Below are 16,225 nucleotides of genomic sequence, written 5' to 3'. Positions count from 1 at the left end.
CCATCCCATTTCAGAGTCTCACATAATGGAAACCGTTTGCCCTATGTCCTTAGCCTTTTTCAACTTGTTGGCAATTGCATCTGGACGTAAATGTCTGGTTGAAACTTCACCATTAAAGCACACACCTACCACGTGAAATGCCTTGTTAACAGCCTACCACAAAGCCACCAAACCTCAAGAGAAAAACCCAATCTGTGCAAGCAGATAAATTTCAGAGAAGGAACCGGTTTCTTTTCCCCCTCCTTCCCAAGGCAAGGAATAGCTGAGGAAGGATGACAGAGCTCCGACCATGGACAGTCCTGTGGGGAGCTCCCACCAGCTGCCAGACAGCCAGAGCCACATTTTATTCTCTCACTCTACCCTCAAGTTAACATTAAGAATGTTAATAACAACATTTAAAATCCTGTCAGCTTTCATAACTATTTAAAATAACACTGATAACTCAGGCTTTCTTGTTTTCCAAGCTTGCACAACAACAGCGTTGCCATGCCAGCAGCACAGCCACCAGAAAACATAAAAATCCAACAATTTGAAAATAAATGCAGTGAAATTACTTTTGATTTATACTGTGTTTTCTTTGCAAAAAAAAAAAAAAATCAGGGCAACACTGGATAAAAAAGACTGAAGGAGTACCTTCTCAGTTACACAGAAAGATGATTTCATGACTTCAAAAACTAACTCCAAAGCTGACTGAAGGACTGTGGGATGCTCCAGGTGAGCAGCCACTTTAGACAAGTGAAGTGTCGTCGATTTTTTGGAATCAACACAACCCTGCTTGCCTCATTTTTTCCTTCCCTTAGTGTTGTGCAAGAGCATCATCTTGGCACATGCCGGTCCAGACGTTCTGCTTACTGTGAAGCAGAAGATGACTCGGGCGGCTCTTGGTTTGCTTCTCCACCCCAAATATTCCAATGAAAGTGTTCTGGAATTAACTACGCATTTAACCAATTTCACTGGCCCAGTGCTAGCACATGAATAAGTTAGAAAGCATCTGGTCCAACCACAGATTTGGGCCTCTGAGGTCTTGCACAAGGGACCACATTTAGGAGTGATATTTGGGAACCGCACGGCTCTGTGCCTCGTCGGTATTCATTACCCATGGTGATGTCTGCTGCAGCTGTATCTAGTGCGAGGAAAAGTTCAAGAGTACGTTTATGCTCGATTCCCCACTTATAGCTTGCTTTCCATCCCCCCAAGATGTGACACTGCCAGAGGAACAGCAAAGCTCCCAAGAGTCACACTGCCAGTCACTCGACCTCCTCAGTCTTAATATTAACACGTCAAAAGGGGAGCGCCGTGTGCTGGTCTTCCTCGCTGGCACCCACCACCCATGCAGGGCAGAGGGGACCTCAGGGTGCCAAGTGGACACCTCTTCCACCGCACGCTCACAGAGTGATGCTAGGGTCAGCATCTCCTACTCTTGGTGTCCTCAGGACCAACCTTTCAAACAAAGCTTGTTCTCCAAAGCACTTGCCTCTCCCTGACCCAGAGACACAGCAGATAATTAGGAGCATTCTGTTTGCTTTAATGAGCAAAACGGCAAGAACATTTATCTTGGCAGCTACACCCAAAAACTTCCTTAGTTATCCCTCACATTGTTTTCAAAATTAGCAGCAGAACCACAATGTGGGGGAAGGCAAAGAAAGAAAAAGAAAGGAAAAAAACCCCCAGTGGACTGAAAGGCTCCCGCATGATGCCATCAGCTCCAAACCCACAGCCGCATCCATGCGCACTCTCAGCACGTTAAATCCGCGATGATTGCCGCTCGAGCATGCTTTGAAGGCTGTGCCTAACGCAGACCCTCAGATGGCTGGAGCTGAGGCAGATGCAGCCACATTCTTGGCAGGTCTTCTCAGGGTCATCTTTGATGTGGAGAAGTGCTTGGTATTGTTTTCTGCATTGATGTTTGCCCTTGACACGTGGAAGGCAAAGTCCCTGTGCTTGGTGTCCCCTCGGTCTGGCCCTATGGCTTGCAACTTGCTGCCTGGACAGCACTGCTTCTTGAGAGGTCCCTCTGCAACGCTAAAAGGGCTCCTCGGCTCTTCTGGCTGGTTCTCTGCTGCCCACAAAGCAGAAGCATCTGCCCCGCGTCTCCTCCCAGTACATGCAAGCAACACGTTTCATTCCTGTCACTTCCTTGGGGGAGTTTGCTCTTGCCCAAAGGCTGCCCAGCTTCGTTGGGTACAGGAACATGAACGTCCTCCTGAAGAAGGATGAAGGTCGTGTTCACCTTAAGTCAAACCAAGGGCAAAGACTGCACAAAGGGAGAGACCTTTGGTCTCTGACTAAACTTCTAGATCCTCAAATGGTAATTACAAGGGGCACGACACTTATTGAAATGGGAGCTCAGTGTCCTAGTATTTTTGATGATACAGGCCTTAATTCTTATTTATTCATTTTTTTATTACTTTCATCGCTGCTTCTCCTAAGCTAATGTCTGGTTCACATTTGGCATCCATGCCGAAGAGGGCAGGAGCCACGGTTCAGGAGATGGAGCTGGAGGTAAGGGAGATCACGCAGGCCAGCAGCAGGTTGGTTTATGCAGGTTCAGAGCTCCAACTTGTGGTCCATGGAGGACTCATTAGAAATGGGGCAGCTCAGAGCAAAAGGGGTTAAAAAGCCACTGGGCTCTTGTTCCAGCTTTGGAGTGGCTGTGAGAAGGCAATCACCTGTCCCCTGCACAATTCTCTTCCATAAACGGTTTGAAGAAAACTCCCTCCTTGGCTTCTATCATCACACTTCATTAGGGAAGAAACGCTGATACCAAGAAAGCTAAGCCTCCTCCACTCACTGTGAACATCTCCAGCAGCTTCCTCTCAGCTGTTAATGTCTCTTGAGGACAGCAGATGAGGAGGCAGGTGTATTCCTCATATGAAGCCGTGCATTATTTCATGCAGCTCACATCTGTGCTTCCACGTTAAACACTATTTCTTGCATAAAACTTTGAAGCTGCTGCCTTTCCCAGGGTTCCCAAGGATGGGCTGGAAGCCCCTTCCTAGCAGCCCAGCTGCTTTGGTGGCAACTGCACCTCATGTGGCTTTCAGCACACAAATGTTTGTTGGGGAGGTGATTTGGGAGCCTCCAGAGCTCCCAGCAGTTCCTCCAACTGGACACAAGGGCAAGAGGGAAAAGCAGTGGAAACACCCCAAAACAGCTTATCAGCATAAATCTCCTGGAGGGCTGCAGAAAACTCTCACCACCACTGCAGCTGCAGGAGGTCCCATCCGCACGTCCCCATCTGCAGCTCTGCAGAGACAGTGACACAAACGCAGGGATTCGCTGTCACATGGCTGCACGTTTCATCCTTCGCTCCCCTCCGCTGCTGACCTCCAGCCAGACCTCCCCTCCCAGCCCTTGGGTCAAGCAGGCTCCTCCTGACCCTACAAAATGCAGTCCTTGACTTCGCCGCCGCCTTCTCCTCCCACAACAAGGACCTCCATCCCATACCTATATTTGACATGCACCCAACGAGCCCCTGGGCACTCTGCCCTCAAAGGTGTCATGACCCTCAACTGGGCTGTGGGTTTAATCGCATGTAACTAATTAAGGAAACACCTCTGCAGCTTGAGAACTGCCCAGTTATAGGTTCTCACCCTTTTTTGGTCACTCTGGGCTCTCGCTTGTATTTGCTTCTTTTTTTCCACCCCTGGCTGGGGCAGGAAATGTCACTGCTGGCAGCAATTTAACCCGGCTGATTTTAGAGCTAAGTAGCAAGCGAGCAATTAGGGGATGGGCAGATTTCCGTCTCCCGAAGGCGAGGGCAGGAAGGTCAGAGAGAAAGCACCAGACGTCAGCAGGCGACGGAGGGAAGCGCTGGAGGCCCCCAGCCCCTCACAGCCCACCTCGGATGCAGGACACATCTCTAGCAGGCAGAAACGGCATCCTGGGTTTTCTTCTCTGATCTGCTGTTCAGGACAGACCTGGAGGATTTTGTACTTCTTGAGTCCAAAGAAGGGAATTTGAGGGGTGAAAACTTGAGCATCAAAATGGTGGGGTTTAGACACAGTTTGAAAAAAGGCTGTGCTTGCCCTCCATTGCATGTTTGGGCAGCAGCACACAGCTTCTGAGCCACCCTGTGCCAAATTAAAGTTATTTCCCTGCATTCTGGCTCAGAAATCAAGCATACTTGCAGCTTTTCAATATTCTCTCTTCTTCTCCCCGTTTACTCCTAAACTCGCGCACGAACAATACCTTTCTAAATGCATCTCCCTAGTGAAGATGTAAAAATATATAGGATCGTTAAAAAACCATCAAGGCTGTTCTACTGTAAAGCACTCTTTGCTCTCCTGATAGCACCTTGGGAAAGTAAAAAGCAACTGGGTCTTGGAGTAGTTTGTACTTCTCCTCCTGAGGATTTTCAATTACACATTTTTAACTTGCTTGTTACAAAACACATTAAAAGTAAAACTAATTTGCATTACTTTTGACATTTTTCATAAAAAAAGAATAGAAGATTTATCCCTCAAGTTAATCCCTAGTATAAGCAGTCATCCCACTACAACTCCTGAGTAAAAACAGTAAGGAAGCAAAGTCAGTAGAGTCATTATACAGAGCTCAGCAAACCCGGGCTAATCTATATGTAATGTGGGAAGCCCCAAAACACAACCGCAAAGCAGCAGGCATAAAAACATCAGCTTTTAAACCTGCATATAGAATTTCGCATTGTGTCTAGCAGAAACATGATGTTAGATTTCCACTAAATGAGATTAAAACACTATAAAAAACATTGTTATTCCTTCTATGGCTGCAACTAAAGCTTAGGCATTCAGCAGCAGGGACTTTTGCTACCACTTTGGAAAGTCAATCTGTTGCAGGATTTCCAGTGCAACTTGTGAAACTGAAGTGGAAAGTGCAGTAACTGTGATCGTCCACGGCACGTGAGCTATTTTTGCAGCTGAGTGGGTCTCCGGGTAACCTTCCACACTTGAGCAATTAATTCTAGAGTTGAAGGCAACTCTACACTCGAGGATCTTCAAAAGCAAAAGAGAAATCACGACGCCACCTCGGGTTCATGACTTTGATTCGTAACAGATGCGGGGACCGTAGCCCTCGTGGTCCCGTGTCAAGTCTGGAGACATTTTGATGAATTCTGAGCAGATGGAGCATAAACACGATTCCTCATCCATGCACGTTTACTGCCTATCAAGTGATTGCACATTCCCAAAAACCGTACTGGGGCTTAGCGGACAGACCTCCCACCCAAATACTTCAGCTGCACTCTGCAGCAGTGAAAACCCTTTTTCCCATTCTTTCTGGCCACAACGTGTACCGCAACGCTACACAACTAGAAACAGGAGTCACCAAATTTGAAACCCCTGCCAAGAGGTCAGCAGCCTTGGCCAGCGACCTGATACAGAGACACAACGCTTGGCCTCACCCAGCACCAACCCTCCCTCCCATGTCTCCTTCCCACCCACCACAGGATGGTGTTCCTGAGGCTGGAGGATTTTGTGGTCTTGTAAGAGGGACCCCGCACGTTACCTGTGGAGCTCCACAACACCCATCCTCAACCAGCAGCACACAGACACATCTAACGCAAGAGTCATCGCTATTAAATGGGGACTCAAGGTGTCCAAGGACCTAAACCTGCCACCGCTAACTTACAACTTGCTCCTGGAGCCTGGATGTATTAGTATGGCAACTCTTTCTTTGCTAATATTCTCTGCCCTATCGCACACATGCAGGCTTATCGCAGGCTGTTTTTCTCATTTCTCTTCAACAAAAATTAACATGGAAGTAGATTTTTTTTCCCCCAGATAGTATTTTAATATTATTCCTGTAAGTCAAAGCAATTTGAATGATTACGTCACTTAACAATGCTGCTTGTGCTGCTTCCAAAATTGTGTTCTGCTTCTAAGAGTACCTGAACAGCTATTCTTTTCTGGTTTACTTTTTTTTTTTTTCTTTTTTCTTTCCTGTCACTTAAGGTGATTCAAAATACTGCCTGCCCTTTCAGCCTGGCGGTTTTTTTTACTCTGTATCCAGGCAGAGAGAAAGTAAACCTCTCTCTGCCCAATTAAATGATTATACTAAATCTTCTATAGCCCACAGGAAATGAACTGAGTTTGTTAAAAGGAAATCACTAATATTTGCTATCTCACACAATCACTTTAAGGGGATTATTGACTACTCCTGTTCCCTATACCACACAGCTTGAACTAAGTCACAGACAAATCTCACGTCAAAAAAAAAAAAGTCACCTCACCTAAACCATTTCAAAGCGGTGTATAAGAAGAAGGACATAAACATTTAAGTCACCAACACATCACTTCTGTCTGACCCCCAAAAAAAGTGACTTTACCATAGAAGTCTGAGGTTTAACTCATGCTGCATGTGTGGCACCAAGTGCAACTGGCTCCTGGCTTACTGTTATCATAAACGTACTGTTTGCTCATGCTAACAGCCTCTCCCTGTGCCTGGGAGCAAGGAGCAAATCATCAGCTGCTCCGTAACAGATACCCACAGCATCCATGACTCGCTGTAATTTGAAGGCAATATTAAGAAGAAAATACAGCCATTACACAAGCCAACATGGTTATTTCCACTGCAGAAGGTATTTAATTTCCTGCTTCTTGCTGTTCCCTAGATAGGAGGACAGCATCAACCTGGGGAACATCCCTGCTGCTGGGCTGCAGCACTGGATGGTGGTGTCCCCAGAACGTGACTCAACCACGCAACGACACAGTCTACATAGATGGAATTTGGTCCAACCTGTGCGCAAATGCCAGCAACGCCTTTAGCTACCTAGTCAGGACAACAGGGAAAGACGCTACCCATCACGGGTCCGTGGGACATGGGAGTAATCACAAGACAGGGCTCACCGCGGACACTTTGCTCACGACGTCCCTCGCGATGGCGAGGCCCTGCGCGAAGGTGCGGGCGGCCACGAACGCACGCGTCACTTGTAGTTTGAGTTTCCGCGGCACATCCCCGAAGGGCTTCAGCTGCTCAGTGTACTTGCTGACGCACTCGAGGTACTCGTCCGTGAAGTGGTACTGGGGGTTGACTAGCCGGAACATGCGCTCCAGCAAGCGTGCCCAGAACTCATTGAGCATCTCCTCCAGGTTGACATTGCCACCCACGTAGTACCGCTTCAGCTCCACGAAGAGATCCTTGAACAGCTCCGAGTTCTGCATGTACAAACGGCCGTACGTCCGCACAAACATGTCATTCAGTGACTTCTCGGCATTTTCAAGAAGTTCTTTGAAGAACTCTAGAAAAGAGAAGAAGAAAAGAAGATATGGTAAACACGGGCATTGGGTTGTGTGTTCACACACTTCTACAACTGCTGCCATTGCTTAACTGGAAAATTCAGCACAATGAGACCATCACCCAAATGAAATGGAAAGTTAAAGGACTCCCTAAAAATTTTGAACTATTTATATATCTCAAAATTTTTGATTATTCATCATAAACCAACCCCCCCAACCTCTCTCCAGATCCGAAGACTTACATGAGTGAAATCTCTTTTGATGTAAATCTGAATACCATGACAAAAGTCAGCAAAATGAAGAAGAAAAAAAATAATTCAAATTTCTTATGCTATCATTCATTTGCACAAATGGGTGTTTCTTTTCATGTCTTGTCAATTCGTTTTCTGAAATTATCATAAACAAGCCTCAAAAATTAACAAGTTTTAATACATTCTAAAAACAAACCCAAAAATCTACCTGCAGATTCTTTCTCCCTGCTAGTTTGTCAGCTCTCTGGGTAGGGCCTATCTCTAATTATGTAATTGGTTCTGATTGCAGACGGGGCTTTAGATGTTTGTGGCAGTACAAAAAACCCCACAATTAAGGCAGAATTTGCTCAAAATCCAAGGGCTAAATACTTAGCACAAGAACAACACAGAGGTTTTTCAGGTGACAGCAGATGGATGGGGGCCCTTGGGTTTCATCACTTTCTAAAAGCAAATCCCCACTTTGGTTCCCTCCCTCCGAGAGCACCAGACAGCCCGGTACCAGAGAGCGGCCACTGCCGAAGCGTGGTCCTTGCATCTTGGCAGTGCCTCATACATCTCTGACGCCGGTAACGAGCTGACCTGACGATGTCTGGCACATCAGATGCATCTGCCAGGTCAGTTTAAAGAACATCCCCCGCCAAGCCACTGCCACCAAAGCCTCGGCACACGGGTCTAAGCAAAGACTGCCCTACTGCAAAGCTTTTGCCTTGGAGATTTGGTGTAGATGAGTTAAATTAAAAGAAATAATCGGGAGGGGGTCTACTAAGGCAACTGCACTTGGGACATTTTAGAATAAAACTCCACGCTACGTGACCTTGAGAAGGAGCTAAGGAGAGCAAGGGTAGGTGCCGCTGGGACAAACCATCACAAGCCAGTGGTGCTCGCACCAGGCTGCCGCCCATTTGCTCCAACCCCGCGGGGGACGCCGGCACCCCGGGGCGTGGGCGCAGCCGCTCCACCGCCATGCACGGCGCAGGCAAGGAAGCGTATTATTTTATGCATGCCACCAGCAATTGAGGATTCTGACCTCTGCTTTTCTGTGACTCATATTCAATAAATATTTTTTAATAAAACATGCCTCTGTGGTTTTTTTAATCCTCAAAGGAGTAATGTTTAGAGCCAGAAGTTGTTGGGGGGGGGTGGTGGAATATTTTGGCCCAGTGTGAATTTAAACCTTGTTAAAACGTATTAAAAGTATGCTGAAGTTCAGATTTTCGTCTTCAAAGTGCTCCAGTACAAACAAAGCCTAACACAGAAAACATTTTCTGGAAAAACTGAAACATTCTTCGAGTTCCTGACGAACAAAGTCATGGGGCTCAGTGCCTGACATGGCTGTATATAATGCAGCCTCTTAGGAGCACAAGAGAAATGATCCAGGGAAGAAGAGATTGATTTCAAACACCCGACACGTCCTCTGTCCAATATCAGCAGGAACCTCCACTTTCGTTCCCATGACTGGCATTTCCTCTCCAGGAAGATTTTTTTCTGTTGAGTTTATACTATAGAGATTAGCTTGCTGGATATTAATTTCTAATTCACTTAATCATTTTGAAGGCTCACTTCCTTCCTTTGCTCAGACCTTTTAGCATCACCAAATAAGTTGTTTATTTAAATATTTTTTTGCCAGGCACAAGAGATGGCAGATGCATCAGCAAACTCTTCAAAAATAATTAGATTTTGAAATTATATTGATGGGAAATCTATTAAATACATCCAACCAGCAGTCTAAAGGAACCTAAAGCAATGTTTTAAGCCAGGAAAGTTATCTCAAGTAATACATCGGTATTACCATAACCAATTCATTCTTCTCTTGCCCCAACTCATTTTATTGGTTACACTCCAAAGTGGGAGTTGAATAAACTGTATCCAGGCTTTATAGCACTTCATCTGTTAGCAATTTTTCATGTGGGCTAGAACCAGGTATGTTCATTAATTATCCTGAAAAAAAAAAAAGAATGCAACCTAATTAGCAGCAAATACCTGTGCACCTGCAGACTTCCAGCCAGCAGCTTTTCCTTGCCCAAAAGGAAGGTAAATAAAGGAAATGAAAACTTCCCACCAAAACCAGCCTCTTCTAAAACCCCAACACAACACTGCTGAAGGAGGCACCACGTATATGCAAAGCTGTTGTTTCTGGCTCGAGCACCAGCCAGCATTTTCACAGGCAGCAAATATCCGTTCTCAAGTGCCACTTTCCACATAAGAAGGAGGAGGAAGACAGAGGAGGCTAAGTGTCTGCAGCCCAGGGTCAGCTCCCACCCTCCTGCCCCGCAAAGCTTCCCCACCACCATGCACCTGCGTCCCCAATCCGCACCGGATGGGATGCCCTGGTGACTGGCACCAGTGGCTTGGCCCATGGGTGGCCTCGCTGGTACCTCCTGGGGTGGGGATGAGGTTGGGAAGGTGGGGAGGAGGGATGCCGAGCACAGCACCGAGGGCTAGGGGCCACCCCACACCAGCAAGCAGGGATGGACCCAGCAGCGGGACATGCACAGCGACATCTTCCTCCATGCAATGCACAGCGCTCTTAACTTGGTCAGCAGCAGGGATTCAATTTTTATACACATATATACGTATACACACACACACATTTTACTCTAGCTGTTGGCATACTGTAAGTCTGCATCCTCAGTTTCTGTCTCCCCTTCAAGACATCAGCTTGGGCACAGCAAGGAACATTAAGCTTTTTTCTGTGCAAAGCATGAGCATAGACGTCTGCAACGAAAAGAAAAAAGCCCAAAAGTCCTTTTTATGACTTAAATGCTAATCTGACTAGTAACGCCCTACATCTAATTAGATATTAATTCTCCCCTTCACAGAAACAAGCTGATTAGCAAACACCAACGTAACCCAGCATTAACCTTGCCACCACTAGAAGAAAAATGGCAGGTTCCTCTCTTACGTCTTGACTGTTTGCTGGGTAAAATAAATGACCACCTTTCATTTGTATTAGAAGTTGACTTGTTCTCAAACAAAGCAAACACACAAAGGCCTTGGTTGCTTATTTTACAGCACTGTAAAAGCACGTTTTACAGCTGTGTTGCAAGCAATCTGTACTCATTAAATTATCACTCTGACAGGCTTCCTGTGAAAAGCTGTCAAATGCAAACATTTTTCACAGATGACAAATCATACGTTGCCGGTGCTCTCCGAGACGCTGCTATCCAGAGGGATGGCAGGGTCTCTTTTCCCTCTAGTTATCTTGTTTAAATTCGCAGAACAAGGGCCGGCCCCTCTGTCGACAAACAGGCACACATATCGCCTGGAAGGGCTTCACAAACTGCCCCACAGGAACAGCACGTGGCTTCGTGGTCTCCCTGGTTCTCCTAGCTACGACCAGAGCATGGAGAGATGTCTGGGTTACATGGAGAGGATGGACAACAGACAAGCTATCATGGCTCAGCCAGCTCTGGTCCAACCTGATATGGGAGCAAGCCCACATTTTACTGCTTCAACTCATGTCAGCTAAGCCCTGCTGATGCAAAGTCATCTTGTTGCTTGGGGTGATGCTCAGGAGGATGAGTGCAAGGGCAAGGGTACCAGTGCTGCCGTCCACAGAGCGCCGTCGAGCTGCTCGGTGGGACCAGAGCCACAAAACCTTTCCTAATGCCAAGAAGAAAGTTTAAAATTTGCCTGTATTGTAAAATAAATCCTGTGGATGCTACGGACTTTGATGCTCCAAGTAAGATGACATTTCCAATGAAATTAACTTTGAGAGACAGAAAAGACAGTAATCTGCAGTCAGGCAATCTACAGCTCTGGGCCATGTTTATTCTTTTAACACATATTAATTTCAGGGTAGAATTTCAATGTCCAACACTCGGGGAAAGCCTAGAGACATCATGAAATAGTAAGAAAGACTGAATGTGACGTATCTAGTATTTCTCTGCAATAGGAGACCTTGGAGAAAAAAAAAAGAGAAAAAAAGGAAAAAAGAGAAAAAAGGAAAAAAGAGAAAAAAAAGGAAAAAAGAGAAAAAAAGGAAAAAAGAGAAAAAAGAGAAAAAAAAGGAAAAAAGAGAAAAAAGAGAAAAAAGGAAAAAAGAGAAAAAAAAAGGAAAAAAAGAGAAAAAAAGGAAAAAAGAGAAAAAAAAGGAAAAAAGAGAAAAAAAAGGAAAAAAGAGAAAAAAAAAAAAAAAAGAAAAAAGGAAAAAAAAAAAAAAAAAAAAAAAAAGAAAAAAGAAAAAGGAAAAAATATAAAAAAGTAAAAAAGATAAAAAAGGAAAAAAGAGAAAAAAGGAAAAAAGAGAAAAAAGGAAAAAAGAGAAAAAAGGAAAAAAGAGAAAAAAGGAAAAAAGAGAAAAAAGGAAAAAAGAGAAAAAAGGAAAAAGAGAAAAAAAGAAAAAAGAAAAAAGAAAAAGAAAAAAGAAAAAAGAAAAAGAAAAAAGAAAAAAGATTAAAAAAAAGAAAAAAAAAGAAAAAGAAAAAAGAAATCTCTGGTTTTTAACTAACCCTTCCATAAAAGAGTACAGTGGGAAACAACCATAGTTACTTGGCAATTTCCTTTTTTTCAGGTAGTAAGATATATTAGCTGTTTGCAGCTTGAGGGCAGACCAGCCCTGCCAGTAACCCAGTGCAGGAGAGCACCACACCTCCCCAAGGTGCTTCTGCATGACATCAGTTCCCACTGCCAGAATAACTCAAAACAATCTTTCTCACAAATTGCAGATACATGAGGTACTTATAGAAACACAATCACTCCACCCACTGTGAGGCACAGGGCGAATCCCACCTCCAGACAATACATCCGCTTCCTTGGATTCTTGTACCCAATATTGTTTTTGATCTCGGATTTACAGGTCTCATCTGAAAATATCCTTTTTTTTTAAGTAAGAAGAGATGCAACATTTTCCTCGTGCTAACATTTTCAGAAATATTAAGAGTGGGATTTTCATACAAGAGGGCTTTTGATGAGGAGACCCCGCTGCTGTAGGGCACAGTCCTACCTAAACAAAGGCAGCTCCTGGAAATTAGATGAACACATCAAAGGGGCACGTTCCCCTTCACCCACAGGCTGGTATGGCATTTCCCTATGAACGCTGGTGACAAAGGAAGAAGCGGCAAAACCGCCTGGCCTGAGCTGCCTCTTGCCACCCCCAGCACCGTCTGCCCCTCGGCAGGACCGAAGCACCGGTGTCCTCTGCCCCTCCAGCTATGCCCCAGGCAGGGAGTCCTCAGGGCTGACCCCAGAGCTGACCGCTGCAGGAGTGCAAAGTTCTGCCTTGAATTTCCTGATCTTCAGGAAAGAAATACATTTATTTCAGAGAATAATTTCACACAGAAAAGCACAGCGCTCCATGGCACCCTGCTTGCTCCTCTTCCAGCAACTGCAAAGAGTCAAACCATAAGAGACCCAGGGCTCAGCACCAAAACCCCCACATTTCATAGAGCAGAGGAAACCTTAACTGTGGTGCAAAAGAGGCAGAGTCTTATCCAAGAGCTCAGCAAGGCCGTTGAGCCAACGTGCTCTCTACAGACGCCCATCTGCTGGCCATGTCCAGGTGTGCTGGTGTCCATCCAACAGGAGACCAGGACTACCACGCACCTTTCTGCTCCCAACGGCTGCCAGACATACTATATTTCCCATGCACCACGTTTGCTTAGTTTAGAGCTGTGTTTTCAACTGGCCTTCTTCTGTTTGAGGTTTCCAAATTAACTATGCAAACAGATACCAGGTAGACATGCAATTACTCAACACACCTTAAAAAACAAATAAAACCAGGCTCAAGCACACAGAGGGAACATGCTGAATTTTTATGGGCACAATTAATTAGTTGCAGATAATTTGCCACCCAGCTTTTTGGGTATACTCTTAATATGTTGTGCAGATTATGATTAATTAAGGACCGTCTGTCTTACCGAAACCTTTAATTTGCTTGTCTGTATAGACAATTATGCTTTCTAGTGTGTACAGAACACTGCCACAAAGAGATTAATTATATTTTCTCATAAAATGGTTTACTTGTAAAATGTCCACAACAGCAAGATGGATTCCCAAACAAACGCTCTTCCCTGAGCCAGGGCCCCGAAGGCTGTGCCGCGGAGGGGTCGGCGCCGGCTCCATCCCAGCGCCTTCGCAGAGGTGCATCTGTGGATGCACACTCCACCCTGCAGCTGCTCCTACCATGCAAAGCAAAATTCAATCCAGACAGATAAAAGGAATTTGGAATGAAAAGAAAAAAAGAAAAAAAAAAAAAAAAAGAGATGAATGTTACACAGCTCTTTTCACCTCGAAGGTGAAGCCATCCATAGCCATGCTACCTAGGAAAAAGATATGTTTTTTTCCTAAATATACCTCATTATTTTTAATATGCCCTTGCTTCTTTATTGCGTATATCACATTTGTAATTTCCACCAGGGAAAACCAAACCATAGCTTAACAACCTTTTTCCAGAAGTGTTGAGAAACCGATGAATACATAGTGTTAACACATTTATTGAATATGAACTCAGGAAGGGCAGGGCAAATCCACAAGCTGTTTCTCTGTCTTGTTTTCAAACATGTGTTAGCACTTACTGACATGGGAAGAAGTCTTCCACGGAGTTTGAAGAAGTGCAGGCTTAAATCATGCCAGTGTCACAGCAACAACCCCGACATGTGAACCTCGAAGAGCTGAGAGGGACATCAACATCTGCCCAAACTTTGCTTGATTAGTGAAAGGTTTCAAGACGATAACAACAACTGGGCTGCAGCCACAGAGAAGAAAAAGCAACCACCAAAAAGATTTCTAGAACTTCTTGTTTCTGGAGGGCCCAAGAACACAATCTTCATCTGCACCCCGGGGCTGGCAGGAGCCCAGAAGAGCACGGAAGGAGCTAACATACAGTGCGAGATCACCACCATCACACTGAGAGCAAGCTCGTTAAAGGAATACGAAGCAAAAAAGGCGGGGGGGGGGGACAGTATGGAGATTGCCGTCTGTAATTCAAGAAGCAAACAGCAGCACATCACATCCTGCTACACGTAACAGTTGTCCTATGAATTAGGAAAGTGGTGACAGCAGAAATGCCCTTGGTCCCCCCTTGGTCCATCCCTCTCTGCCAAGTCCCACACTGCAGGATGAACCCAGTCTTCGCAGCCTCCTCGTCCCTGTTTTCAGGGACCGTCACTGCTCACGTGTCCTGTTCTGGGTCAGCTATAGTGGGTTTCTCCTGCTGCTCCCACGCTACTCCCTCCACAAGCAGCAGGTCCTTCATTCCCAGCTCTTCCATCATCCTCCTCACGGCCACAACTCAACAGTCATCTTCGCCAACACGCCTCCTGTGCTGCTGCTTTTCCATTTGCTTGCTCTTCTCTCCACTCCCCCTACCGTCTTCATTTTCACCGCACCCATTCCTCAATCTCAACTTTCAAACACATCAATTATTTCTCAGCTGCTTTAAGCTGCTGACCCAGGTCCATTTGCTACCAAACATCACCTGCAAAATCTGAAAGCGAGTTCCTTCAGGTTTCCTCCCGCACAGCCCCGTTCAGATGAGCTTTCTGGGACACTCACTAAGGTATTTCACACATACGTATTTTTCCAAGCTTCCCTTCCTACCACTGCTGTTGAAGAGCTTGAGGAGGACCCGTGCTGAACAGTGGGGATGGCTGTCTTGTTCCGGTTACCTCAGCTCCCCTCATCTCGTTATATTTGCACCGAGAACTCTTCCAGCTAGGGCTGCCTTTCTTATTTGTTCATCCAGCACGCAAACAGTTGGACGCTAAGACGTTACAGTACATTTAACACTAACAAAACAGCTCCAGCTCTGCACTGGTGGAATATCACACCCCCAAGCCCACCATGAGACCCCAAAACACCAACTCAACAGGCATCCAGCGGAGCAGCTCCCAGAACTACAGAAGCCATCAGAGTCCACACCAGGCTAGGTGCTCCTTCGTGCAGGAAGGAGGAAGAGAGAGTTAATTTAAACAGACAAACAATAGCTCGTTGACGGGTTGACAGCAATTAGTAACCAGAGAGCACCAGGCACGTTTCCTGTAGCCAAGTATAGAGCGTGCTGCCCGTATCTTTGCTTTTGGGGGAAAAAAAAAAAAAATTCAAACACCTACGAGCAGTTTACCTGTGATCTTAACAGCAGAACTGCTTGGACCAAAGACAGCGGAAGACTGATCCTTCCAAGCCCGTACAGAAAACAGCTTTGCCCATTGCTAAAATCTTTGCTCAGTTACAAAATCCAATCTTTTTTTATTCCCTTCTACAGGGCAGGAGCCTCCCCCGCTTTGAGATCTCCTCCTTCTGAGACAACTTGACCTCAGGATCTTTCTGAGCCTCCCAAAATAGAGGTCTGGTCCCCACCACCACCAGATGAGCATCACCCTTCTTAAAGAACAATACTAAAAATCACAGTGGTTTTTGTACCTCCTTAAAAATCTCAGCTGGAGAGGAGCCAGTTAAAAGAAAACAAAGAATAAACAAACTTCCACCACAGACAGTGGAGACAGCAGACAATTTGTTTCATTACTGTTGCAGTGAGTGGGAAAGCACAAACAAAAGCCCACAAGTGGGATTTTCTAAAGGAAGTGTGTTGGTGGTTGCTCCCTCCTGCTTCTCCTAAATCACTCCAGCCCTACGCCGAGCAAGCGCAGGTCTGAAACCAAGTCTGAAGGACTGGCTCTCAGCAGAAGGCAACTGCTGCTTCAGCAACATTTGAGGGATCTTCCCACTGTTTTCTGCCCTGGTTGGTATGAGTTTTGGTGCCATCCCTTTCTGGAGAGGGAAGAACAAGGCTGTGCCTTCATCTAAATGTGAGCGGCAGCAGAT

The 16,225-nt window shown here is 45.6% G+C and overlaps 1 protein-coding gene across 1 annotated transcript in view; it reads right to left on the bottom strand.

The window, feature by feature from the left end:
- The window catches only part of GPC4 (glypican 4), a 69,547-nt gene that overhangs the window by 16,374 nt on the left and 36,948 nt on the right, over positions 1-16,225 (bottom strand). Inside the window, exon 3 of the mRNA XM_054839450.1 lies at positions 6,822-7,213. Within this exon, the coding sequence (XP_054695425.1) occupies positions 6,822-7,213 (392 nt within the window). The remainder of the gene's footprint in view (positions 1-6,821; positions 7,214-16,225) is intronic.

The sequence above is a fragment of the Grus americana genome, chromosome 12 (genome assembly GCF_028858705.1).
Source record: "Grus americana isolate bGruAme1 chromosome 12, bGruAme1.mat, whole genome shotgun sequence".
In the NCBI taxonomy this organism is placed as follows: domain Eukaryota; kingdom Metazoa; phylum Chordata; class Aves; order Gruiformes; family Gruidae; genus Grus; species Grus americana.
This window is presented reverse-complemented; position numbering and strand designations above follow the sequence as displayed.